The sequence below is a fragment of the Nuphar pumila genome, chromosome 7 (genome assembly GCF_984573655.1).
Source record: "Nuphar pumila chromosome 7, dmNupPumi1.hap1.1, whole genome shotgun sequence".
NCBI classification, from domain to species: domain Eukaryota; kingdom Viridiplantae; phylum Streptophyta; class Magnoliopsida; order Nymphaeales; family Nymphaeaceae; genus Nuphar; species Nuphar pumila.
Window position 1 is genome coordinate 29,511,520 of NC_143255.1, and position 27,256 is coordinate 29,538,775.

Sequence of the window (27,256 nt, forward strand, 5' to 3'; positions counted from 1 at the left end):
GCTCCAAGTCAGAACCAAACCAACCTCCTCTATGCCATCAAGAATCAGAGTAGCAGAATAAACTCCCAAGACCACATCCAAACCCTTTTTTATCCTTCTCACTGTCAACCCTCCAAATAACTTTGGAGGTGAAATTAGACCAAAACTGTCAAGCAACTCAGTCATTTCTATGACATATTATCGTTCCGCCATCATATAAATGTGCATGGCAAATATAGTGCTTGCTTCTTTCAAGAATGTATGCACGTATGGTCTTAACTTTGTGAACATGTGCATCTTGTCTGATTTAAATAGCAAGCCCATATCACTTGCATCATGATAACAAACTTAGATTTCTAACCAAGTGATAAGGGAAACCACAAACTTAACAGCAGACTTCAAAAAAACAAGGAAAAGGAAAAAAAAAAGAATTAAAGAAATAACTTCAATTGGTCAAAAGCATGACAAAAAAAGATAAAAAGTATTTTGATAGCTTAAAAGGAACAGAAATTGGAAGATCTAAAATGACATATACATCAAAGTGTAATTATAAAACATATCATGCAATAGCGCATTTAATAAAAATACCCAAGCAAAAATATTTAACCAAGGTTATTTGGTTCACTACAAAAATTGATTACTAATATGCTCGTGGATAGATATGGATAATTCATCAGATATGCAAGCTTGCTCATTTTATGGGAACTAAATATGTGCAGAAATTTCAATTTCACTTCAACCGGCAAGTGTGTGTCGATAGTTATGCACATGGACATATATGGATAATTCATGATATGCTCAAAAGTTCATGTTTTTTTTTACTCCGAGAAACTGCCCCAAGCGCAGAGACCTAGCCGCGCTGGCTCAGCCTGCCGTACTAACGGTATCTTTCCATGTCAGCATAAAACTCCGAGTGCTTACCCCTCGACCCCAGGGATTCAACAAGCTTCAGCTTATGCAAAAGTTCATGTTACGGTAACTAAATATATGCAGCAATTTCAGTTCCATTTCAACCTGCAGATGAATAAAAAGAGAAAATATATTCCCATACAAGAGCGTGCCCACATTTCTCCACCAAAATGATTAGCTACTTGAGCAATTGTTCTCCTATTGTATGCTTTTTATTCAGATGCAGATGAAACAACAACTGTTGTTAGTTTGTCACACTCACGTAGTATTGCATTCATATTAGTCTTTATTTACTGAGTTTGTTTTATAAAGCATTTGCTTTAAGCATCCTCAATTTCATCATTTATCAACATTCTATTACAAGATTAATGTTCTAATTTAAAAAAAAAAACCCGGTATGATTTTGGTCCAATATATTTATTTTTGCTGTAAAAAAAACCCAGTTTCACTTGGTGAACCGATTTTAACTTTTTAACAATAATTTTCTGTTCGAGTATTTTCCTACAAAAAAGAACTTTTATTTTAACTTTCGGGATTTCATTGCTATTAAAATTCCCGCCCCTTCGTATTCCCTCCCCCGCTACGAGTCTCTTTTCTAATCCATTACTCTATAGAAAAAGTTTCTTTAACAACAGTCTGAAAATCTTAAAAAGCAAGTCCTTGAGTATGTATTGAAACGCATGAGATTATTAGTTATTTTTTCCCCTTCACACTCTATCCATCTCACAAATGACAAGAACCCTCAACAAACTCCGTGCACAATTCGAAGAACTTGACCTTTGGGTCTCTCTTAAGTCACCAGCTGGTCCCCTTCCTTTAACCCCTGTTCGGATATTCTTCCCCCCACCTTTTTTGTTTTACTATTTCTTTATTATCAATTTCTCGTTCTCCCCCGAGTCATTTCTTCTCTCTCTCTCTCTCTCTCTCTCTCTCGGCGAAGCGATTGAGGCGGCCCTGCGACTCTGAGGGGAGGACGGATCGATGGGAGTTCCGGCCTTCTTCCGATGGCTGGTCGACCGCTACCCTCTCACGGTCTCCGACGTGGTGGAGGAGGAGCACCGGGAGGGCGCCGACGGCGTCTTCCTCCCGATCGACCCCTCGAGGCCCAACCCCAACGGCTTCGAGTTTGACAACCTCTACCTCGACATGAACGGCATCATTCACCCCTGCTTCCACCCCGAAGGAAAGGTTCGAATCCCCCTCCCTCTTTTTTTTATCCCTCGATCTCTTCTTTCTTTTACTTTTTTGGGTCGATTTTGGTTTCTAGTGGGTTGATTGGTTCAGATCCATGTGTTTTTTTTTTCGATTTTTCGTTGATTGATGAGATTTTCGGGGGGGGGGGGGGGGCGAGGATTATGGGCGGAAGAATCGTCGTGTTTTTTCGACGGAACCGAGTGATTTGCCCCAATGTCACCGGGATGCTTCAATTTACGCCCGTGTCCCGTCGCTTTATGTACTATTGCTAATAGGAAACTGCACAAAAATGGCGCGTCCCGCGTCCTGTTAGGCGTGCCCATGCGACATGGGTTTTTGACATGGTGAATGTAGGGAAATCGCGTGGGTTTCAGCTGCTAGAATGTGCCGCTGTTTGCTAATGAGAAGGGTGGTTTGCGTAAATTTATACTTTTGATACTATTGGGGAGGTTTTTTGGCGATTCTGGTAGAGTTCTTGATATCTCCCTTTTGTTTTCATTTTCTTCATGTTTTAGCATCATTTGTTTGCACCGATGTTTTTTTTTTCTATACGCATATTAATATTTTTTTTTTTTTGGGTTTCTAATTTGTTTATGTGCCGAAGGTATGTGGACTTTCTTAGGAGAGAATTATAAGGAGAATGGTTGTGGTAATATAGTAGATTTTATGTTGCATTTACCGGGCAGCGGAAACGATGATTGAGATGCACACAAATTATCGGTGGAATTCATCGATGGAGAATTACTCATGTTTGGTGGAACATTTTTGTGATTGTACACTTAGCCGGGTAGTGGGAGACGGTGATTGTTAATTAATCACGTTCAACACACCCTTCATTGTCCTTTTGTGTTAATATACAATTCCTCATTGTTAAATCACTTGCTGATAACAATCCATCTTTGCTTGTTTCATGAACATAAGTCATAGTGACGTTAGTACAAGGAGGTGTGAAGGAATTGAGAAACATTGCATCGCATACCTCTTTTTCCTGACAACCGATATGCATTTTTAGCATGATTTTAGGATGAGATAAACAATGTGGTTCCCTTAGCTGAAAATTGGGGCTGATTTTTGTCGTTGATGGGTCAAAAAGGTCAAGTTTGACCGTTCATTTAGTCAGATATCTTGGAACACATAAAGATCTTTGGTAGTTGAAGGATTTCAAAAGAATGTGCTGAACATATGATGAATGATTGATGTCATGTATATGGTGATTTCTCCCATTTACCTTAGGTTCAAGATGGCCGAAAGGGTATCCACTGTCCAGACCAGATGCTGGTCTTTAGCTCTATGCAGGTGTCTGTTTATAGAGGATAGCAAACTTGCAAGAAACTGTGATATCAGTAATTGGCTAATTGCTTTCTGCCAATTCCTGGACTGCAAAAGTTTACCCCTGATGGTTTGACAAAGCATCTTTATCGAAAGGTTTGGAAGTGGATTGATGACTCTTTGTCAAGTGGTGTACCTAGTCATGGATGCTTGCATGAGATTAGACAGCTAGGCCCAAGAAAATATGGCATTTCTTGGAAATGGAATGAAATATGCTGTCTAGAATAATGAATCAAATCTGGAAAGGTGATTACTGACAGCAGCTGCACTTTCATAAGCATCACTACTAGCGCAGCAACTGTTAGAACTTAAAAGCATGGGATTCCTGAATGACCCTTTGATTCTTTTTGGAGGCTTCTCTACCAGGTCAGTTCTCAAGATTTGATATACATGCGGTGAAAGCACAACAACTTAACCGATCACTTTCCAGAAGTGGATTTCAATGCCCCCCCCCCCCCCCCCCCCCCAAAAAAAAAAAAAAAAAAAGAAAAAGAAAAAGAAAAAGAAAGAAAAGACACTGGACCTGCAAAATGTTCAGTTTTGTTGAAGTTGATGCAGCTCAGTCTGTGTATTTTTCTTGTAGAGGAGGAGACACAGTCAATGGAAACTTAACACAATTGTTGTGTTTACATTTAAAACATGCTACCATTGTGTCCTTGAAATTGTGGATGATATCATAACAATTAGTTGAGGCACAACATCCTATTCTTGAAGTAGTACCTGTTCTCCGACAGTTGCTTTGGGGAAATTGTTGACACAGGGCAGTCTTTTGTTAGTCCATGCAAATGCACAAATTCTTTTCCCTTTTTCATTTGAAGCAAAGCAGGGTTTCAAGGACGAAGGGTCACCATCCAAACACAAAGAAGGAGAAGCAAACTAGTTGAGAATAAAAAAAACTACAAGTTAACATTCGACAAATTTCCTGTCTTGGGATTGCCTAGCTATTTTAATTAGTGTGTGGCTGTTTTATTTTTGCAAAAAGATAAATAGCCCTTTGGATACCATCTCAGTTGCGCCATAACTGGACTCCTCAGATATTCTTCTATTCCTTTCTAAACAGGTAAAATACCAGGCAAGAGATTTTCATCACTTGTCCCATCTTTTGCCTTTCATTGTCAACTAAATTGCCATGAAGATCTTCTGAATGAAACAATACGTTTCCAACAAACGATGCTTTCTTGCCACATAAAAAGTATTAACTGGTGGGGAAAAGAAAGGTGGGACCAAAATAAAATATGCGGAAGACTGGCTTCTCCATGGCATGACATTGAACATATAAATAGGTTAAAGAGAGACTGAATTGGCATTTAATGTCAATTTGCAAAATGTTTTCTTCCAGAGAGGTCTATGGGAAGGGTGTTGGATAGGGAGCAAAAACACTAAAATTTTTCTACAGATTCTTCTTGATGGATTAAGGCAGTATTCTTCTCTATGTGGTGGGAATGTAATGAATTGCATAACTATACCTTTATCATGTAATTTTATGTCATGAAAAGCATGATAGTCACTAAAAAGTTTCTGCAATGCTGCTTGATGTGTTAAGGCTGTCTTCTGGTCTACATGTTGGGCTATAATGAATTGCTCAAGTATACCTTTGGCATGTAAATGAGATGTCATGAAAAGCATAACAGATCACACTGAATCATGCTGACATACTGAATTGCATTTCTTCTTGTAATCATTTGAATAAATTTCCATGATCAATCAGCTGATTCAGTTGTGAACTTGAAATGAATATGGGAAAATTTTTAATGGAAAATAAAATTCTACAAGAACTTGAAGAAAATAGGAAAAAGAAATATACAGCTTAGTTTTCTCGACAGTCAATCATGCACAAGCTCATGGATGACTGATCAGTCCAAGAAAGCACAAAATCACTAATTAGAGTGGAAAATCCTAAAATCCTTGATTATTGAAAGGGATGTTTGTGTTTGGAAATATGATTCAACCCCAAAACTAAGGTCATTGCCTGGTCCAGTGCCAAATATATATTTGATGTAATTTGATTTCATCTTCATAATGAGCCAAGCTAATCCAATTTTGCCAAAAATGGGCTGCTTATGATAATTAATTTGTTGGAATAGTTGAGGAAAAGCCATAGGATGATTCATTGATCCAATACAGGAAACCCCCTGGCAGTGGTGAACTTGGATTTTGTGTCCTTGTTTCCCATATGACTTGAGCCGGTATATAGCTTTTATTCTATTGTCATCTTATCAGTTTTTCATTTTATTTCCAGTGGTCAGATTTTATAATGGCCGCTGATGTTTGGTTATTTGAAGTTACAGATTAAGCGCAGGTGCTCCTGTCTGCCAGTTGGGCATGCTTTCATATACTTTTAGCATTCGTTATGATAGTTCTCTAGAGACCTTTGCTTGGGAATGATAAATGGTGTCCTTTGACTGGTTTTTCATCTCGTTGGAATGTTTGATATTGTGATCATTTTATGTGCAGCCTGCACCAGCAACTTATGGTGATGTTTTCAGATCCATATTTGATTACATTGATCATCTGTTTTCATTGGTACGCCCACGAAAGCTTTTATATTTGGCAATTGGTAAGCTCTTTATAAGCTCTGTAATAAGAGTATTAATATTATCATCTTAAGGACTATTTTGATAAAATGTGATTGGTTACAGATGGTGTCGCACCTAGGGCTAAAATGAATCAACAGCGTTCTCGCCGTTTCAGGGCTGCAAAAGATGCAGCTGATGCTGTAAGCTCTTAGCTGTCTAAAGAGGGGTTCCTTTCTCCACATCAGTTTTTTTTTGCAACTTGGCAAGTTTCAGTGATGGATTTTCTCGTTGTGAATGTTAGGCGGCAGAGGAAGAAAAATTGAGGAGTGAGTATGAAGCAGAAGGGAGAAGACTTCCTCCTAAATTGAAAACAGAAACATCCGATTCAAATGTCATAACTCCGGGCACTGAATTCATGGCTTCACTATCCGTTGCGCTTCAATATTATATACAGCTAAGACTGAATCACAACTCTGGATGGTGGGCCATAAAGGTCTGCTTTTACACCATCTAAACAAGTTATTGTCTACCTTAGCATCAGATTGCTTCCTCACTCAGTGGAGTAATCCTTGCTGGTTGTACGTTTTTCAATTACTTTGGTTTTCAGGATACTTCTGTCTGTAAGTTTATTCATGGAGGTGTGCATTGGATGATTATTTGAAGGTTATACTGTCAGATGCAAATGTACCTGGTGAAGGTGAACACAAGATTATGTCATATATTCGTTTACAACGTAATTTACCGGGTTTCAACCCAAATACACGTCATTGCCTATATGGATTGGTGAGTTTTCTATTTTTTCCCTTTTCTTCAGTTAAGGATTGAATATATGGTGAAATAATTTATTCTGTGTCTTTGATGATGGTTTGCTTCTCCTTCCTTTTGATTCTTAGCTCCCCTAATTTTGGTTTGAAGGCCTTGTTTCTGTTTAGCTCCTTGTTTTGTTGCACAGAAGGTCTAAACATATTTGTCTTTTGGTTGTGCTTAGGATGCAGATCTAATTATGCTGTCTCTAGCAACCCATGAGGTTCACTTTTCAATCTTGAGAGAAGTATGTTCTGTTAACTTGCACATTTTGTTCTTTGTTTCTCTTGGAAACCCTATCTTTTATGTCCTATGACCATAAAGCATGGCTGTATGCTGTCACTGTGTCAAGAAGCTCTATGTGCCAACTATGCAGGTTATTACAATGCCTGGGCATCAGGAGAAGTGCTTTTTGTGTGGTCAAGTTGGGCACTTGGCAGCTGAATGCAAAACTGGCGGGCAGCAGGCTATGGGGTCTGTGGATGACACTGCAATCTACAAGAAAAGATATCAGGTTGCATTTTTTTATTTTTTTGAATTGGACACTTGTCTTTCCTTTTTTGTCTCCTTTTTGCTACTTGCTATCCATTTCATTATTGTTACCATTTATGAGATTGCTTTTAATTGATCTTAACTTGGGCAGTTCGTCAACATCTGGGTCTTGCGAGAGTATTTAGAATATGACTTGGAGATACCTGATCCACCATTCGAGATAAGCTTTGAACGTGTTGTCGACGATTTTGTATTTATGTGCTTCTTTGTTGGAAATGATTTTCTTCCACATATGCCTACTCTAGAGATTCGGGAGGTTAGTAAGACATATTCTTGTAGGTTTTGTGGTTGCATGAGCATTAGTTTACTCCATGAGCATTACCTTACTCCATTACTTTCAATGTAGTAATGACATATTGGTTCTTGTCATTGATCTTTAGTCAATGCAGTAATATGCTTTTTATCTAGGTGGAATTTTGTTCTTTTACATGCTTCTGACATTCACTGGTTGATTGTCTATCAGGGTGCAATAAACCTGCTGATGTCTGTATATAAAAGAGAATTTAGAGGAATTGGTGGATATCTTACTGATGCTGGTGAGGTAATGTCTTCTTTGTAGCTTAATGCTTATGATTGTGTTTGTGTTGGTCCTCGGATTTTCGGAACTATTGATGTGGACAAGTCTTGTGTATGCATGATTATATCTCACTGATGCTGGGGAGGTAATGTCTTCTTTGTAGCTTAATGCTTATGACTGCATTTGTGTAAGTCCTGGGATTTTCAGAACTATTGATGTGGACAAGTCTTGTATAGCAACGTACCTCCATTGAGATGCATTAGAGCCACACGGGAAGTGTGCCACATTTATGCTGTGAAATACTCTAAAATGTGCCTTCATCTTAACTTAATTAATTAATCTTTTACTTGACCTTTAGGTATCTGATACTCTGATTTGCAATATTTTTGAAGCCATATCATGAAAATGTAACAATATAATAATTCTGTTATGTGATGCTTTGGAAGTCAAATGTCACAGGACGGAAACTATGACAGAAACCCCTGCTGTATAACTTGTAGATAAATTTTCTGAAGCAGTGAGATCTTAGACCACCCAAAGCCCCTCAAAGAGTCCAGTGATCTCAATTTCCTGTTTGACACCGGCAATTTTCTAATTTTTTGAGAGGCTTCTAGTGAACAGATGAGGATCTTGTTGATAGGCAACTTGTTTGCACCTTTGCAGAAGCCTTAGGAAATGCATTAAAGTAATTTTTGAATGCGGTTTTTCACTTGTATGAAGACATGAAATGGGCTTCTGTGACTAGGGATGCACAACGGGCCGGGCTAGCTCGGGCTCGACCCGTTTAAGCTCGGCTTGAACTCGTTCAAAAAATAAACGAGCTGAGCTTGAACAAAAGTCCAGGCTCGGTGTGCATAAACGAGCTGAGCTTGATCAAGTCATTGATTTCGATTAAGCTCGAAAAGCTCGATAAGGCTTGCATAAGAGTATATATATATATTATATTTGCAAAATAAATCATGAAAGGTGTTGTCTCTGTAGTGGTTAGGGCGTTGGTCTCTGTACCAAGAGGTGCTGACTTCAAATTTCACATCCTGGATTTTTTTTTTCTCTTCAATAATCTAGCAGGTTTTTACTGTATGTAAATTTTCTGGGTTATATTAATCTCAAAACAAATACTGGCATAATGGTGGGCTAGTTATGCTCCGACTGGAGAGATTGGAGTTTGAAACCCACCTTTTCTGGATTTTTTTTAATAACGGTGAAGCTCTGAATCGAGCCGAGCTTCAACACATGCATTTTGAAGCAAGCCAAGTTCGAACAGCCCTGGCTCGGCTTGAACTCGGTTCGTGTGCATCTCTAGCTGTGACATTCTCAGTTGGGAGCCTGCCTATGAAGTATTTAGGCCTAGGGATGCATAACAAACTGAGCTGGCTTAGGCTCGACTCAGTAAATCTCGGCTTGGGCTCGGTTCATCTGGTTAATGAGCTGAGCTTGAACTAAGCTCTGGGGCTCCGCCAAGCAAACGAGTCAAGCTTGATTGGGCTACCGAGCTCGATAAGTCTCAGCTCGTATACATATTTTATATAATATAAAATATAAAATATATAACATATATATACATATATATATATATAATCCAAAATATATAATATATAACATATATATAAAATGTCACTCTGCCTGCCTCGAGCCCCACCCCTTCTCTCTTCAGGCTCCCCCATATGCTTCATTAGAACCCTAATATCCTTCATCCTCTCCTCCTAGCTGCCCAGGAAATCCTTGCTCTATCGGTTCTCCCTCTCGAACTCCGCCGCAAAGTCATCGCCGTCCACCACCAGGGTGGCAGTGGCATCCGTAGATTTGGAGGACGAAGGAGGATAAGCATCACCGGGCGACCGGCGGTCTTGCCTTCGAAATCCTCCTCCATTAATTTGGTAGACCAAGAGGAGATGTTCTCCCAACACTGGCGTCACCATCGTCACCACCACCCTTTTCGACGTCTATATCCCTCCACTTCAATCCTAAGAGTTGTCATCTTCATCTTCTCCATGCTCTGATCTCTTCGCGAAGGTTCTAGAATCGACAAGAGTAGGGACGAAGCATGGCTTACTACCATGATTGAGGGGGTCTAGGGAGGATGATTTGGGGGTGGAAGGGAGCCATCCGAGGTGGGAGGAGGAGACGATTTGGCGAAGCGATAGGAGTCGATGATAGAGGCTTTGCATCTTCTTTTTCTTCCCTTTCCTCTCTGTTTCTTCTTCTTCTACTTCTTGCTAGTCCTCGAGGGATCTCTGCAAAATCAGCTAGACAATCCCTCTCTCTGCCCGCTGAGCCCTGAGCTCGGGCCGAGCATGTACACCAGTTTACTTGGGCGAGCCGAGCTTGAACATGCAAAGCTTGGCTCGAGCTCGACTCGTGTGCATCCCTATTTAGGCCTTAATATTCGGTATGGTATCTCAAAATAAGCACACTGGTTGACATGGAAGCAAGTTTAAGTGTAGAAGACAAGGTATCTCTTACTGGTGGGCAAGGCTCTTCTTATCAATCATGATATAACTATCTTGCCTTCCTATCTTTCCTCCTCGGTCATGCTTAAGAAAGTTCACCATTTGTTTTAATGGAAGTTTGATCCTTTCCTTCACATAAAAAAATGCTGAAGAGAGTACTAAAAAGGATTGAGAAGATTATGGGCATCCTTTCTATGGTGGGATGATGAAGGCTCAAAAAAAGCTTAAACTAGGTTTCTTGGGGATGTATTTGTCCCACAAATTTTGGTGGTTGGGATTTAGAGGGTCAAGTTGAGGAATATAGTACATATTATGAAGCGGTTCATCTTTTTTGAGGAGGTGATGGATGACATTCTTAAAATCAAAATATGGAGTGTCCAGAGAGTTACCGTAAGCTTCTTCGATAGGTGGGAAGCCCACTTCCCAAAAACTTGCTTCGGAAGCACGATACTCCTTGCTTCCGAAATTTGATGAAAATCTCAATTCTCCCACGCTTCTCCTATGCTTTTCACATGCTTCATTTATTCTTCTTATATGTTCTCTCACTCTACTTTTCATGCTTTTTTATGTGTTTTCTTTCACACTTCTCACTCACTTCCATGTGCTTTCTCTAAATTGGCAGTCATCATTTTTAGATTTTGCTAAAAATTTAATTCTTATACTAAAAAATCAATAAATTTAAAAACAATCACTTTTATTTTAGTTTTAATGTGTTCCATTTCTATTCCCATTCAATTCTTATATTGTTTTTTGTTCTTCGCTTCCCGCTTCCTATACATTTTAAAATACATCGCTTCTCGCTTCCGCTTCTTGTATCGTTTCCCGCTTCCGCTTCATAGTCTGACAATGTTGGTCTAATCTGCCTCATTGTCGGATTTTGTGTGCTAGGCTAGTTGAATTTAAATGGGGCATTCAGCTCAGAACAGGTAATGTGGGGTATTTAGCTTCTGGGAGGCCTCATGGATTGAGAGAGGACATGAAGGATATCCTTCTCACATGTATCATGCTTGGCTTGTTCAAAATCTGGCATAACTGCTGATTGTTGGGATGGTGAGATTTAATGGCAGGTGATTTTGAGGCATGGCTCGTGGGATTGGAGTTTGAAGAGTGAATGGCTCTAATAAGGGTCGTAGGTGGTAGTCTGGATGATGGTATGGACAACATCGGCTGGTCATATACTACCTCCCGGTTTTTTCTGCTCAGGCCTTGTTATTTATCGCAGTCTGTCACATGAACACTTCACTTATCATGTGTATCCTGTGTCGACACGACACACCACTTAGACACTTCACGCACATGCATGACACTTCATGGACATAGTCAAACCATTTTCACATACAATCACCATTGCTTCATTGTCTTTATCTATTTTCATTTATGATCTTATATAGTTATTTCATATTCACTCCAGTTCTTTTTCTTTTAAATTTTTTATCAATTACATTACATTTCAATTTAGTTTCATTGTTTGATTTTCCTAACTATAGTGATTTAAAATTGTTGTTTTATACACACACATATGCATACATCTATGTGTGTGTATAACCGTCCTTGTGTCCTAAATTTTGAAAATTATGGTATCGCAACAAGCATATCCTCATCTTGTCCCTCTCCTGCATCCGTGTCCATGTGACATAAGTTTCAGTTGGCGCCTTCCCTAGGAGAGCAAGTTGGTGGAGGCGTAGTCCAAGTGTAAGAATGTTCGGGTGGTTATGTTCGATTGACTGTATTCCTACTGCACAGTTCTTAAAAACAGCATACTGTCCACTCACTAAGCTGCTGTGTGATATATAAGGAGGAAACACTCTTGCACTTGCTTGGGTGTTGAACATTCTTGAAAGATCTATTGCAATTGGCATGGATTGACTAGTGTGTTCATAATTCTGTACTTTTGGATACAAGGGATTTGACATGAATTCCTTGCCAAGGGCCCTTCATGAGTATGGAGTCTCCTCCTTTCCTAACCAAAAAACAAAAAGAACTAGACTTGGCATTGACAGTGTGGGCTTGTGGTTATGATGATGTAAGAGAGAGTGTATGATAAGTTGATGATACTGATTATTGAAATTAAAGAATCAAAGGTGATGATGATCATAGTGTAGAGGGTATGGTAATGGTGATAGAATAATGATGTTGATGAAATTAATGAAAAAGAAATAGAATGATGATTCAATGAAATTAATGAAAAAGAATTGATCATGACCATGGTCATGTTGAGACGTTGAGGTTTTAATGGCCGAGAAAATAATGCCTTGGGGATGTCTCATCTGGCCCAAATTCTGCTTTACCTAGAGCAGCATGGACCCTATATATTTTAATGGAGACTGAAACTCTTTGGAGTTTGTCTTTTTAATAAGTGCATCATTTGTAGAGGTAAGGAATCCTCTTTCACTTGTTTTTTTCACTGCAAATTTTCTTCAAATATTATAGAAAAAAGATTGTTTCTAGGTATTGAGTAAAATGATCTTCCTCATATGGTGGTTTTTCATTCATTTTGATATGAACTGGATGCAAATATGTTGGCAAAGATTGTTTGGAAAATCTGGTGCATGAAAAATAGAATTATTCATTAAGGAGCATGTTATTCAATCAAATGAATCATTGGATAAATTGAGGCTTCATTAAAAGAAATTTATAAGAAGATCGAGTGGGCTAGAAGACAGAAATACTTCATAGTGACTTGGCTGCAAGGATGACCAATGCTATGTGAAAGGAAGAGACTAAATCTGCAATCCTCGCAACTTCATTTTTTCAGGTGTATTAAGAATTTAAGAATGGTTGATGTAACAGTTTCTGTAAGAGATTCAGATGGAGTATTTCATTTTTCTGGAGCTTTAAAAGTTAAGAATGAAGGAAACGACTTAGAGAGATGCACTTAAATGACATAATGCTTCTTTGGTTAATGTTTTAAAACCTTTTGGATAGAGGCTTTCTGTGGGCTATTGCATGCTCTCTGTTAATGACATGTTCTCTTCTAAGTGTAGTGTTTGTTAGGCATCCCCTTACCCTGCACTTTGCACTTTGTTTCAATCTTGTACTAGGATAGGATATTCAAATTACTGGAGTGATGCACCTCTAGGTTAGATTTGTTCCTAGTTGTAAAGTGGGAGGGCATTTTTCCTTTTTAATTAAAACTCTTGGGGCGATCCAATGGCTGCTTGACATTATAAACTTCCAGTATCCATTTTTCTTTTTTGCCCTTTCCTGTAATTGTCTCAAAAGTTAGTTTACTCTGTTTCAGAACGTGCTAGTTTTCTTCCTTGTGTGACTTTAATGGTGATTATTGTTATTGTTCCATCTCTCTCTGGAGTCTAGATATCAGCTTCTGGTTTCATGTAGCTTGGCTTTGGGTAATTTAGTTTCCAGTAATGTGTGATGTATATATGAAATAGTGAAACATAGTCATCCCTTAGAGTAGATTATGCACTTTTAAGTGTCATTATTGTTTCCTGTCTTAGTCAACTGCTTGATAGTAAAATTGTTTCTGTAATTTGATTTCATTTTTCGTTCATGCCTTATTTCAGTTATGCTTTTCGAATGTGACTTTCATGCCCTTAGGTAATTTTGGGAACGGTGGAGCATTTTATTCAATTAGTTGCTATCCATGAGGACCAGATTTTTCAGAAACGAGCTCGTATCCAGCAGGTGATACACAAAGACTTATGGCTTTACTAGTGCTTCAAATTATGACTTCATAATGTTATGACATTGGTTTATCCTATGTTCTATTCTTGAGAATTCAGTTTGATTTTTTTTATTTCATATGATAAATTAGTTCTGCAGTCTATCAAATATTATATAGGCATCAAACAGATCTTAATTATCTCTTGTAGGGAGCATACATTTCTCTTCACTATGACTGAGTATTTGAGGTTGCTAAACTAGTAAGAAAAATTTAAATCAATGATTGTGCTCCAGGATCTTTTGAGAATAAGTTTGTAATAGGTGATGTTCTATGTAGTAAACAGCTCTAGTCAACGCCTAGGCAGCAGATGTCTAAAAGGCTTAGTGGAGGCCTAGAGTTGGAACCCAAAAAAAAAGAGATTGAGAAAATGCAGAATTTACAATTTTATATATATATATATATATATTTGTGTAAAACTTAATAGAATCTATACACACAGATATATATACCCTATATATACATATATCTGAAGAAAAAAAGTAGATACACATCTAAAGAATACAGTTTGTATTATAAATATGTATATATGGAAAACATAATATATATTCCTATATTGTGGAAGATGTCCAATTGTTGTTCTGTGAAGAAATATTTGTTGACATGGCTATCAAGTAAACTCCACATTCATTTCTTCCTACTACTAATAGGTAGTTCTACTTCTCCATCAGATAAGTTCATTTATTTGCTTAACACACCCGTCCTTCCTTTGAGTCTTGTCAGTTTCCTTCTTTTCCTGGTGAGAGGTTTTGGAAGGAGATATTAAGGTTGAAGATTTTTGGACCCCTTGCCACAAGTGCTGTTTCTACCAATTTAACAAGGGGAACTTGAGGGCAGGGTACTCGGAGGGATGTCGAAGGGCGTCTGGGAGATGACGGCCCGACTGCATACGGTGGGTAGCTACAACCGGCTAGATGACTGATTCTACAAAGATGACAGAGTATGCCGGGCAAAGAAATGTCTCATGGTCCGCGCCCACTCGGTTATGAGAACTACCGTGTGAACCAGACATTTCTGTCATTTTTTTGCAAATCCAACCATGTAAATGTGTTCTGCATGGTGAATTTGCTAGGAATCAGCAGTTGGATCGTGTATTTTCGATGAAAATGTGATTTTTGGATGCTTGAATATTTACGAAGATTGTGAGCTGTTTATTTCAAAGCCTTAAAATTATGCATCATAAATGGATGGTTCAAGAACTGGTCCTCATAAAACCAATCATGTAGATCACATCTGAGCGGTTAGATTTAAGAGAAATGAACAAAAACTCCATGAAAATTGCGGTTCACACGGTAGTTCTTATGTTTCCAGTTCTCATATTCTAATGTCTCTCTCTCTCTCTCATATATATATATATATATATATATATATATATATATATATGGTAAAAAAAGGCAAGCTTGGGCCGAGGCAGGGACGAGTCAGACTAATCAGGACCTTTTAAGTCCAAGGCACCTAAGTTCCTTGAACTAGGCGCTGACCCGACGCCTAGAGTGACTAGGTGCATGGTTGCCGATTTTGACTCTATAGGTGACGTTTATGATTTATGAATCAATGTAATCATAATTTCTCAATTGATGTTCAAATCTGGTCTACACGCAGTTGGTCTTAATTAATCAATTGATTGCGATGACTGAAAGCATTATCTCCTAGACCATTAGAAATACAGATTGTCCACTTTGTGGTGTGGAATATGCCTGAATGTCTAGGTTAGGTTTCTTACCATATTAGTTAAAGAATAACAAGTTCATGGTTACCTCTCTGCTAAATTATTGACTCTAGTTTCTCTTCAACCTTCTCTTAACAATTTGGGGTCATTTTTACAACTTGTAAGTAGAAGCTGCTAGCATAAGGTGATCTACCATTTAAAATTTGTTACTTTTCAGCTCATGGTATCCACAAAGAGGACCTGGAGCATGGAAGCTGAGGTTCTAAAAAAGTGAATTGACTAGCATAATATATTTATGTCATTATTTTGATCATCCTCAGGTACAAGAATAGGTTTTGTTGTATTTTCTGACAAAAATACAAAGAAACAGTTAGAACTGCTATTAAAATATAAAACAAATAAAAATAGAAAAAGTATACTTAAAATATATAAAAATAAGGAAAATTTCAAAAAAGTCTTGAAAAAATATCACAATATTTTACTTTCTGGTGATATTTTAAAAATGTTGTCATATTTTTATGTTTTTTGACTTTTGAAAAAAATAATATCGTGATATGTTCAAAATAACGGCGATATTGATGCCTATGCTTGAACTCTTTTGTAGCTTTGGAACCATCATAAGACTAAACTTGCCCTTAGTACCATGAGATGGATGTGATTAGCAAGTAGATGATCTTTTTGGACCTGTGAGTAGCGGATATGGTCCTTGTTATGGAGGTTAATCACAGCGTCTCTTACTCCATAGTTTTTTGATGTTTTTAATGTGATCTAATTTGTTTGTCTTTTACAGCTGTTTATACTGCTGTATTTAGTGTTTTTTCTTTTTCTAAAGTAAAATGTCTGCTAATCATTTTCTTTTGATTAATCATCTTTTCAGTAGTATAGTATCACAATTTATTTTGGTTATAAATATATGCAAAATATGATCGTTTCTAATGTTTCTTGCCTCCGATCTCCAATGGTTGTTTGCATCATAGGCTCAAGAGAATGCTGAAGGGTTGAAGCTTAAAATGAGAAGAGAGAATTCTGAGGAAGTGCAGCCTGCGGTTCCAGATATGGTCTGTTTTCCATTGTGATCTTGATTATGGGTTTGACAAATAATTTGAGTGAACCAATTTTATAGTGGCCTATCAGATATCTTATATTGCTGATATGGCTACTTGAGGCTGGATAGCCAAACTTCTTATAGGCATGTTATAGCCTGTAGGCATATGTAAGTGCTCTCATGCACATGCATTTAATGCGGCAATTCTGTATTTCCTCATCACGTGGATTGTGGATTAGTTCGATACTGTGCACCTTGGATGTAGAATTCAAGTTCCACTTACCATACTGTAAAAAAGCTAGAGTTATGTTGATCATTCGGAGTGAGAAAAGATGTCCTAGCTTGTATTCATCCACACAAGTGTGCACTTGCAAGCAGCTGTGAGCTGTAGATCTGCATTTGACCAATGTATGCAGTACATGTTTTGCATCTCTCTTTCTCTCATGCATTCACAATGTCAGTATCGTGTTTCTTCTGGTTTTATTGTGTTTTGGAGAAAGTTTTCCAAAAAAGTGCAATATATCACAACAAATTAGGAAAAAGCTACATGATCAAACATGAAAGTATTGCATTATTTTTCAAAAAAATTATTTTTCATGTTACATGTTTTCAACTCCACTAATATACTTTTTAATCTTTTAGATGCCAATGCTGAAACATGTAAAATAACGGAAACTATGATATTATATATATAGCCCATATGCACACTGAGAGGGCACTACTGGAATTTGCATATAGGATGTTGATTGCAAGGAGTATGTTATGATAAAATTTTGTATAATGCAACGCACAGGTAAGACTAGGGGTACCGGGTTACAAGGAGAGATACTATGCTGAGAAATTTGGTCTTACAACGCCTGAAATGGTTGATGAGGTTCGGAAAGATGTTGTAAGTATTCTTGCTTATCTGAGTCACAAACTTGTTCTTCAGAATGTTTCTCCTGGTGCAATTTTGTAATTATCCGATTTGGTGGATTACTCCATATTTCTGTACTATATTGTTATAGAAATTTCACTTTTGTCCTGTAGTATATTGTTACATTGTTGTTGTCTCATGGTTCTAGTGTTGTTCTTGAGCATTTACCCTTGGTTAAAGTGCATCTAGCCAAGTATGCAGAAAGTGATTAGACTGTTGTATTCCAATATCTTGTCAAATTGAAATTGATTAGACTGTTGTTCTGCACCCTTACCATTCATAATTGTTATTTTTGTCTCAAATATTGCATGTAAAATTATTTTTTGTGTTTGATGTTGCTAATAATGCAATCTCATAGTTCTTCAATATGGCTTGTGAACTATGCAGCTTGCATATTTCAAAATGCCCTGTGAACCCTTCTTGATGCTTGAATATGCTGCTGCTTGGTGCTGCCTTTTTCTACATATTTTAATCATAGTCACAAATATTGGTCTCGGCTGTATCTCGGCAAGGCAATTTCACGCAATAATATATGTTTAGTTGATAGATTTCAGAAAAATATCGGTGCCAAAAAAATTTAAAATATAAAAATAACATTTTTATATAATAAACTACATATATAATAAGATAAATAAAAAAATATATAAAGGAAAAATGTAACTCATAATATTGTGATATTATCGTGATAATGTCATGACATAAATTTCTGCTATTTTAAAATTATCGTGATATTTTGCCTTTAATATCGTTTTATGATTTATAGCTATATTATCACTATTTTTTCAACATATCACCTATATCTGCGAGTATGATATCAATTACATCCACATGTTTCACATTCCATTTTCTTTCTTCATTTTCATTGATGTTCACACATATAAACACACAAATGTGGATGCACACTTGGCCGTGCACCCTTTATATGAAAATACTTGTGTTGTGAGGCTTGTGCCAAGCATTGTTGTAGGTAGTGTATTGTATCGTACGGTACAATATTATACATATCGTTGCTATTGAGGTTGATACAAGTGTGTATCGTACTCGTATAGGGTGTATTGTACAATACACCCCCGTATCAACCCATATTTTACGATATAAGGTGTATCGTACGATACAATATCCATGCACTTTAAAAGGGGCCACAACTTACTTTTTAACTTTTGGGTTTTAAATACCTTTTGAGGGCCGACTCCCTCATTTGTGTAGAGGCAATTAGAGGGGAACCCACTCACCCTAAGAGTCGTGAGAGCAATTTGAGGGTCGATCTGTGCACTAGGGAGAGGGCTTTTATGATTTTCCCAAGAGTGCATTTCTACTGTTTTTCTATTCAAGTGGGTTAAGGTAAAAAATCCCTATTCCTTTGCTTCTTATTGAGTTTTTTTGGGTAGATGGTATAAGAGGATCCGACATGACAATGGGGCACTCAAGTAATGAATGAAAACCGATTAAAAATCAAGTGAAACTATTGCCAAAATACTTTTTCGGGTGGTATCTCTTGGTTGAACCATCATTTAACTAGGACACATCTTAATGTTGTTGTATGCACGCCAAGAAAATTTTCTGATGCCATAAAATGGCAATGTCAACAATTACTTGATGGTCTTAGAGTAAAAAGGCAAGAAAGAGAGACGAATGAGGCAAAAATGGGGCATGCGGAGCCCTGATATGACGAAGATGGATAAATCCATACAAAAAGATGAAATAGATTGGAGCCAAAAATGCTAAATGACCTCGTCTACGTTCACTACTATGACTAAGGCAGATATATAAAAAATTATAAATATTATTTATCATTTTTCACGTGCTTATTTAAAGTTATTTTTTATATCATTCAAAACCCAACTAATTTTAATTTTTTCATGTCATCTTTTTAGGCAAATTGAAAAATTTTCATCAAGAAAACACACAACGCAATTCAATCCTATTAGCTTGGAACATTTTGATGAATTGGATGCGTGGGTTGAAGAAGAAGTATAAACTTTTTTGAATGAAGACGACATTCAATGGATCAACATGGAAGAATCACAGATGATGAATACCTCACATATCTTGGAGACGATGTGGATATCGAAGGAGGAGAAAAATAAGAAGAAGAATATAATGATGATGAAGATGATTATGATTATTGAGGTTTTATATAATATGTTTTAAAAAAACTTAGTTATTTAATACTTAATTGTTCGTAAACTTGGTTATTTTGTTTTTGTTTATTTAATATGAAAGTATGAGTCTTGTGGCATGTTCTTATTTGTAAGATATTTAATATTTTGCATTGTTCTTCTGAGATATGCATGCAATATTATGTATGATTCTATATTGATGTTTGATGATGTCTTATGCACATCATAGAGACATAAATGCTTCATATGTGATTTTATGGTTGTATGTTGTGCAATTCATCATTATTTCATGTGATATGATTTTTTTATAATTTTTGTTATTTTTTTCTGATGTTCTTGATTTTTTTTATTAAAAATTTATGATATTTTATGATACAATACAATCTTAATTTGGGCCTGACCGATATGATACTTACAATCTTGGTGCCAGGTATACTATGTTGCACACTATACCCTTAGGCATCTTTATGCCATGGCTCATGGTTTAGGTCCTAGGATATGTATTTTCTAAAAAACTCCCCCTTACTCCTTTGCTTTTCGATCACTTCATGGACAATTCTTGTTTAGCTGCCCGAATGATTCTCCACATTGCTTCCTTTGTTCTTCTCACATTTGAAGTCTTAAACTTTAAGGGCACTTTTGTGTGCCGCAGAAAGCTGAGGCTTTCCGTGGAAACACAGAACTTTTGATAAGTTTCCGCGAGGCCCACTGCATCAACGCAAACACTGGGATCTCTTTCCTTGGGGAAAAGGGACCCAAAAATCATTGCTAGACCCCCCCCCCCCCCCCCTTTTTCCACGGTAATGGTTTCTGCAGGGGGGGGGTACTCATCTTCCATGGAAGAGAGCTCCACGGTAAAAGCACCATGGAGCTCTCTTCTGTGACACCAACTCCCCCCAAGTGATTGCTTCCTGTTCTGGTGATGGTGGTCCTAGCGAACTTTTCCACTTTGCTTAGGATCTCATTTCTACAGGCATCCGATGTCAGAAGTGAACTGGGATGCTTGATTTGGCTGACTACTAAGACCATGCCATAGTGGTTAGTTTTGATTGCAGAGTCTTGCCATATCACTTGTTCAGATTTCATGCAGTCGGAACTTTTTAACATTACCTATTCTGTCTCTAGAGATGAAATTTGCAAATTCATGAAGAACTGTTCATAATCCAGTTCTAATTCCTGAATTCTCCACGTTATAGTAAATGCTATCATTTTTTTTCATGGCTTAAGTTACTTTAAGTCGTCAGTTCTAAATTCTAATGATGAGATGCAGCAATTGAACTAGTGTCATGTGCTGCACAGCACACTGTTAAGAAAACATTTTTCATGATTTTATAGGTTTTGAAGTATGTTGAAGGCCTTTGCTGGGTCATGCGGTATTATTATCAGGGTGTCTGCTCGTGGCAATGGTAAGTGTATCTTCAAAACACTACTGCATTTGCTGGGATTGATCCCTTCTCTTTATTCCTTTATGTTCCATATCATGTGTTAAATAGAAACTTGTGCTCTCTGCCAAAATGCAAAGTAAAAATGTTTGATCTCTCTCTAATGCCATAACTCAATAATCTAAAAAAAATCTTTATTTCATTATTTGAACTCTCCAAACACGATCTTGTAAGAGAATACTTTTGTGACATTAAATCAACTCACCTTATACTTAATCTGAAGAGCAGTGTTTGATTTTTGATGAAAATGGGAAAATCCAACATGGGAAATCTTGAGGCTATGAAAGGGAGGGGCAATATGTGTTGCCTTTGGCAAACACAAATAAGAAAATGTTATCCTGTTGATGCTATAAATGTCTATACAAAGTGGTCTAAAACAGAAAATCAATATAAGAAAATGGTGGTTTTAGTTAATAAAAGAAAAGTTATCAACTCTTATCAAATAGTCTGTTAGACTGTTACATTACTCGAATAGATTGCAGGCATGATATGACTTACAATGCTGATGTTATTCTGGACATCCATCAGTCATTAAAATGAGATTAATATGTAATTCTTTTTTTTCAGTTGGGTAAATTACAAATAACCACCCAACCTATTGACTATCTAAAAAGCTCCAATTTTTTTGGTTGTTAAGCATAAAATTACTTTTTTAGTCCTAATTCATCTTATGTTCTTTTGTTGAAAACCTATAATCATTTTGTTTGACTAAACAATGATCGTGTGAATGATTTTTTGGACCAAACATGTTTCTGAGGCAGGAGATGAGAAACCAAACTGTTAAATATGATAACCAAAAAAGTTTGGAGGTTCTTTGTAAATAGCTGTTAAATTGTTTGGATTTTTATATTTGGAATGCCTACACTTTTATCTAGATTGTGTTGAAAATTTTGAAATATTTGTTGATAAAATATTTGTTTCTGTAGATCTTCCATGCACATACTGGGTTTATCTTATCACTTATCAGAGTACCACAGACGTGGAAAATTAATTCCCACTTTTAACATGTTATTCACTTTCTTCTGGTAACAGGCAAAATAACAAAATAACGAGGATATGTACTTGTGATATTGCTGTGCTATATTGTCACATATGCTGTCAGATTTTGAGCTCATCTCTTCTTGTTCTTTTAACATTTCAGGTTCTATCCTTATCATTATGCTCCTTTTGCGTCCAATCTTAAAGATTTGGCAGATCTAGAGATCACTTTTTTCTTGGGACAACCATTTAAACCTTTTGATCAGCTGATGGGAACACTACCAGCTGCTAGGTTGGATCTCTTCATTGATTTGTATCATTGTAAATGCATGGTTCTTAACTGCATGTTGTGCTTTTCTCATGAGCCACACATTTAGTAAGTTGTTGGAATGACATTTATGTTTCCAATGCAGTTCCAATGCTCTTCCTAGGCACTATCAGGCCTTGATGAATGATAAATCATCACCCATCTCTTCCTTTTATCCTTCTGGTAAAGTATTGTTCAGTTCTTTGTCAAATTGTTTTTGGTTTAGTGTGATTAGGGACATGATAAGCTTTTTTTTTTCTTTATAACAGATTTTGAGATAGACATGAATGGGAAGCGCTTCGCGTGGCAGGTATGGTTGCTCATACTGGATACTCAAGATAAATTTTCCTCATCACTGACAAGATGCTAAGTCTCTTATTTCTTGTGTCCTCTCAGGGTGTAGCTAAGTTGCCTTTTATAGATGAGAATCGTTTGCTTGCTGAAACAAGAAAACTTGAAGATACTTTAACGGTATGAAAAATGGATAGCCTTGACAATGCCTTGTTTCTGAAGAAATTGTTTTACCTGATATGCTTCTCTAACTTTGATGTAGAAACTGAAAGCAACCTTCTGTTTTCTTCTTCAGGACGAGGAGAAGGCTAGGAACAGCATGATGTTTGATTTACTCTATGTACATAATAGTCATCCCTTGGCTGTACAGTTTGGCTCACTATATGAAATGTCTTGCCGATTACCAGTTGAACATTGGGTTCCTCATGTGATTGACACAAATATCAGGTTTGTGCATCTCTTTATTCAATATTCAGTTTGTAATGTCAGTGAACAAGTTCATTTTGACTTGAGGTGTTTGAAAAAGGTCAATTTTAGACTGGTCCAGTCCGCCAGTCTTGCAGGGCTTACTAGAAAAAACTTAAGTAAAGCATAATTTTGTGAAGCCAGCTGTTTATAGGCTGCCAAGGGAGCCATGCAAAAGGAGCCTGTCTAGCTGTAGCATTTAAAATTTTATACTTCTCCTTTCACTAATTTCTAAAAGCTGGAACTTACCTTTCAGTCAAGTATGGCTCTGAGTTGAGTGGTGCAATGAATACATGCAATTATGTGTATAATCATGCTTGCAAAGTTCAGATTAGCCCTTTCTTACTTGAAAAGTATATCACTGAAAAGCCTGGAATTGCTTTCCTTTCTATTCTCCTTTTTGTGTATGCCATTAGATGCTTTTTGGTGCTCTATTTAGTTTCATTTATAAAGCACTTTTGCTCATGCCATTAATGATTACTTTTTTCAACATTACCATTACAATAGGTATTGGATACAAATCCTGTGAAGTGTTGGTTCTTTCTCACTTCAAGAATGCAAAGCTTTCTGGAGATTTTAAATATGCTGCAATGTATGCTGTATTCCCACTATCGTCCCAAACATCTTCAATTTGTCATATTTCCTAAGGCTTTTTCTTCAGAAACAAAAAATATCTGAAATATCATGATAAATTGAACTACAATGAGAGAGAGAGAGAGAGAGAGAGAGAGAGAGAGAGAGAGAGAGAGAGAGAGAGAGAGAGAGAGAGAGAGAGAGAGAGAGCATTGTTGGCATTCTCTGAACTGTCTCTGAGAGTTGGGGGCATGTTTGGCATACTCGGAACTGAGTGTCTGATTGACTACATGCAACTCAGCAATTCAAGCAGAGTCACAGATTTTTATTTAATATATGAAACATAAATCATAAACAATATAAGTGTGTGATTAACATATGTATAATAAATAATAAACATATACTTTTTTATCATTTTATTATAATGAATAAAAAGTAAGACCTTTCCGACTTAACCGAGACAATGATAAGACTCAGCCGACTTGGCCGAGCTGACTCGGTTGGGGGGTGGTGCAAGTCAACTTGGCTATGCTTAAGTTTGCGAATGATGGTTGGGAGTTCTTTCATCTTATTGCTGATACTCCCATGGCAACTTTAAGCTCCTAATGTTAAATGTAAAGTTTGTTTCACTTTGAAATCTTAACATTGGGAAATTACAAAAAATGGGGTAAACCTGGAAGTAACTTTTTGTTGTAATAATTCAGTGTTATAGGATATAGTGATGAATTATTAAGACTAATATATGATATAACATTATTTAGTTTTATATGAGATATAAACATAGTAATCTAATGCTTTCTTATTAATAGTTTTTCTTTTTGTTATAGGGAAATGTGCACTAGTTTCCATTCTAATTCCGTCACAAGTTGAGAAAAGGAAAATTGAATGCTTACTGATAACTGTCTAATTTTTGTGCCTAGAAGCAAGATGGTTTTGTTGTTCCCTTAAGATGATCTTTTTCTTCCTTATAGACTCTATGCACTGAAGAGCTAGTGAAAGCCAACAAGAAAAATTCCATGTTTAGTGGACTGGTTCAGTGCATTAAGGTGGATCATTGTTTTATGTCACAGCCTTAAACCTATTATAGGCTAACTAGCCACTCCTGTATAAATGATTCTTAGTAATTCTTTTTTTCCCCATGTTTTACACGGGGAGACCGCAGCCTGGGCTACGGAGACTTAGTCCCCATCCTCGGGGCGTAAAACACCGTGGCTAGGACCCTCGCCCCCTGGGCCTATGCTGGGCTTCGGCCTATGCAAGGGGGTAGCGTCTGCGGGAATTGAACCCCGACTGGTGGTGTGCCAGCCAAGGCCTGCTCCAACTACGCTAACCCCTTGGGGCGTAGTGTTTCTTATTTCATAACTTTCCTGTGTAACCTTCTTTATGCTTCCTAGAGTGAGAATCTTTTAGAAGAATGTGGTCTTGGGACTATTTGTAGTTATTTACTTTGAGCAATGCTTGTCACTTCACTGTGCTACTAGGCCTAGTCCAGTAGCAAGCATTACCTTCTCAAATGACGTGAATCTTCTCATGCTTTTTTCTGCTGATGCAGTGGTGGGATGAATGGGTACCTTTGGCTCTGCTGGAGGAACACATTTGCCTATGAAATACAGTCTCCTATCAGGGGACTAAAAAATATCAAAGATAATGGTGTTGGGTAAGTTACACATTTCAACTATTCTGCTGCCAACTACTTGCATGGCCTATGGAATTTGAGACCCATTATTGCCTTATGCAGAAATGCAACTTATCTTAACCCTGGGCCACATCAACACGTCCCAGAACCTCCAGAAGGTGTAACAATGCCAACAAAGGTATTCCTAACGATAAATGACTGATTAATTTTGTGTTCTTCTCCAGTGTTTTTTCAATTTGGTGGCACCACCTCTCACTTTGAGATTTTATCAACTGCTATTTTTTCATTTATTGTTTGGTTAAGCGCTCTGACTTTCGAGAAGTGTTAGTGTCCTTGCATTGGGTGCCAACACCAAGCTTGGAATTATGTTGTTTCCATGGTCAATGGCTTGTAATTAGCAACTCTTCTCATCTCTCATGTAATTGCCCATCATAGTCACTCTGTGCTGCTGATTGCATTTCAGATTCTAACTCCATTAGACATAAAGCCCTTCCCAGTATTATGGCATGAAGACAATGGCGGTCGGCGTCAACAAACCAGAGAAAGGTACTTCTCTAACTGTAGTTCATATTATGGTAGCCTTCTGGATATCTGGTTGTGGACCAGTGGCACCTCATCTCCTGAGTAAATAGTTGAAAGGTCTTCGAAGAGGAAAGAATAGATGACAATTATTTTATCATGGTAATCTGGAGCTTTTATACTAGTATGCTCCAAGGCTGTTGGATACCAGGCTCTTATGAGAAACTTTGGGGCACTGGGTATTGGAGAAATAAAAATAAGGCCAGAAGATGTAATCCATGACTAAGAGATTTGAGGGCACCCTCAATTAAGGAAAGCAACGACTTCCTATACCCAAATGCCTCCTTTCCCCTGGCACATCTTGGGTGGTACTTTGACCAAAATCTCTCCACCAAAATCTCACCAAAGCTTTTCCCCAAGCAGTGCCTAAAGGCAGGGCACTTAGAAAATCCTCAGCGTCGTCTGTTTCCTGATATCATGCTAATAGCTGTATTTTTCAGACCTCAGGTGCCAAATGCTATTTCTGGACCTCTCTTAGGGGAGGCAGCACATCGCCTACTCAAGAATACACTTCAGATACTGAACAATGGTCCCAGATCTTCACAGTTTTCTCATAGCAGTTCAAGACCATATGATCCACAAGACTGGAATGCTTCAAGCCATACATTCAATAGACCAAGGCCAGCTGGACCTTCTGGTTATGAACTAGGCTTCAGTCCATCTTCTAGTCAGAACCGTGATGCAAATAATAATTTTCATGACTTCTACGGTCAGCCATCCTCATTAACCTCTGGTTGTGCTGAAGGACAAGATAGCAGACAGAGTTCAAGAACACAAGAAAGATTTTACCCTCGACCACAGTATGCTAGCATACAGGCTGAGATGTCGGCTTTGACAATTCAAGGCCGTCAAGAGGTGATTTATCAGTCTCGACCAGGGATGTTTGTGAGGGGCCACAGTCCTGGATTCCAGACTAACCGACAGCCTCCACAGAATGCTTATGTGCCACCACCACCACCAACAAAATGGGTTGCAAAGACAACCGCCACCTTTCCACCAGTTCAAACAATTTTGGAGGATGGCTCAGTTATCACAGACAACAGACCGGTGAAGAAGGGTTACCAAGCTCAAACACAAGGCCCTTTAAGCTTGTCGCGTTCGAGTAACCCACTGTAATACTGTATTCTTACATTTTCTGTTAATTTTAGGTGGTAGATTCAGTGATATACCATACTTGATACATAACCAATAAACTTATTTTGGCAACACGATATGTGAAATTATAACTTGGGTGTCAAACATTTGAAAAAAAAATCATTTATAACTAGATTAGAGGTGTGAGAGTTAGTCATTTTGGAACGGT

General features: G+C 37.5%; 1 protein-coding gene across 1 annotated transcript; it reads left to right on the forward strand.

Annotated features, from left to right (window-relative positions):
- The first annotated feature begins 1,776 nt into the window (after positions 1-1,776).
- On the forward strand, positions 1,777-27,244 carry LOC149831701 (5'-3' exoribonuclease 4-like). Its single transcript, XM_090014074.1, has 22 exons — positions 1,777-2,076; positions 5,866-5,968; positions 6,051-6,127; positions 6,229-6,420; positions 6,591-6,710; positions 6,916-6,978; positions 7,108-7,245; positions 7,375-7,539; positions 7,747-7,824; positions 13,809-13,895; positions 16,579-16,659; positions 17,440-17,535; positions 21,018-21,088; positions 22,266-22,394; positions 22,516-22,592; positions 22,679-22,719; positions 22,806-22,880; positions 22,996-23,147; positions 25,291-25,395; positions 25,477-25,552; positions 25,838-25,920; positions 26,394-27,244. Exons 1-22 carry the CDS (start codon positions 1,870-1,872, stop codon positions 27,067-27,069), a joined length of 2,892 nt encoding a protein of 963 aa, XP_089870200.1. The 5' UTR covers positions 1,777-1,869; the 3' UTR covers positions 27,070-27,244.
- The last annotated feature ends 12 nt before the right edge of the window (positions 27,245-27,256 follow it).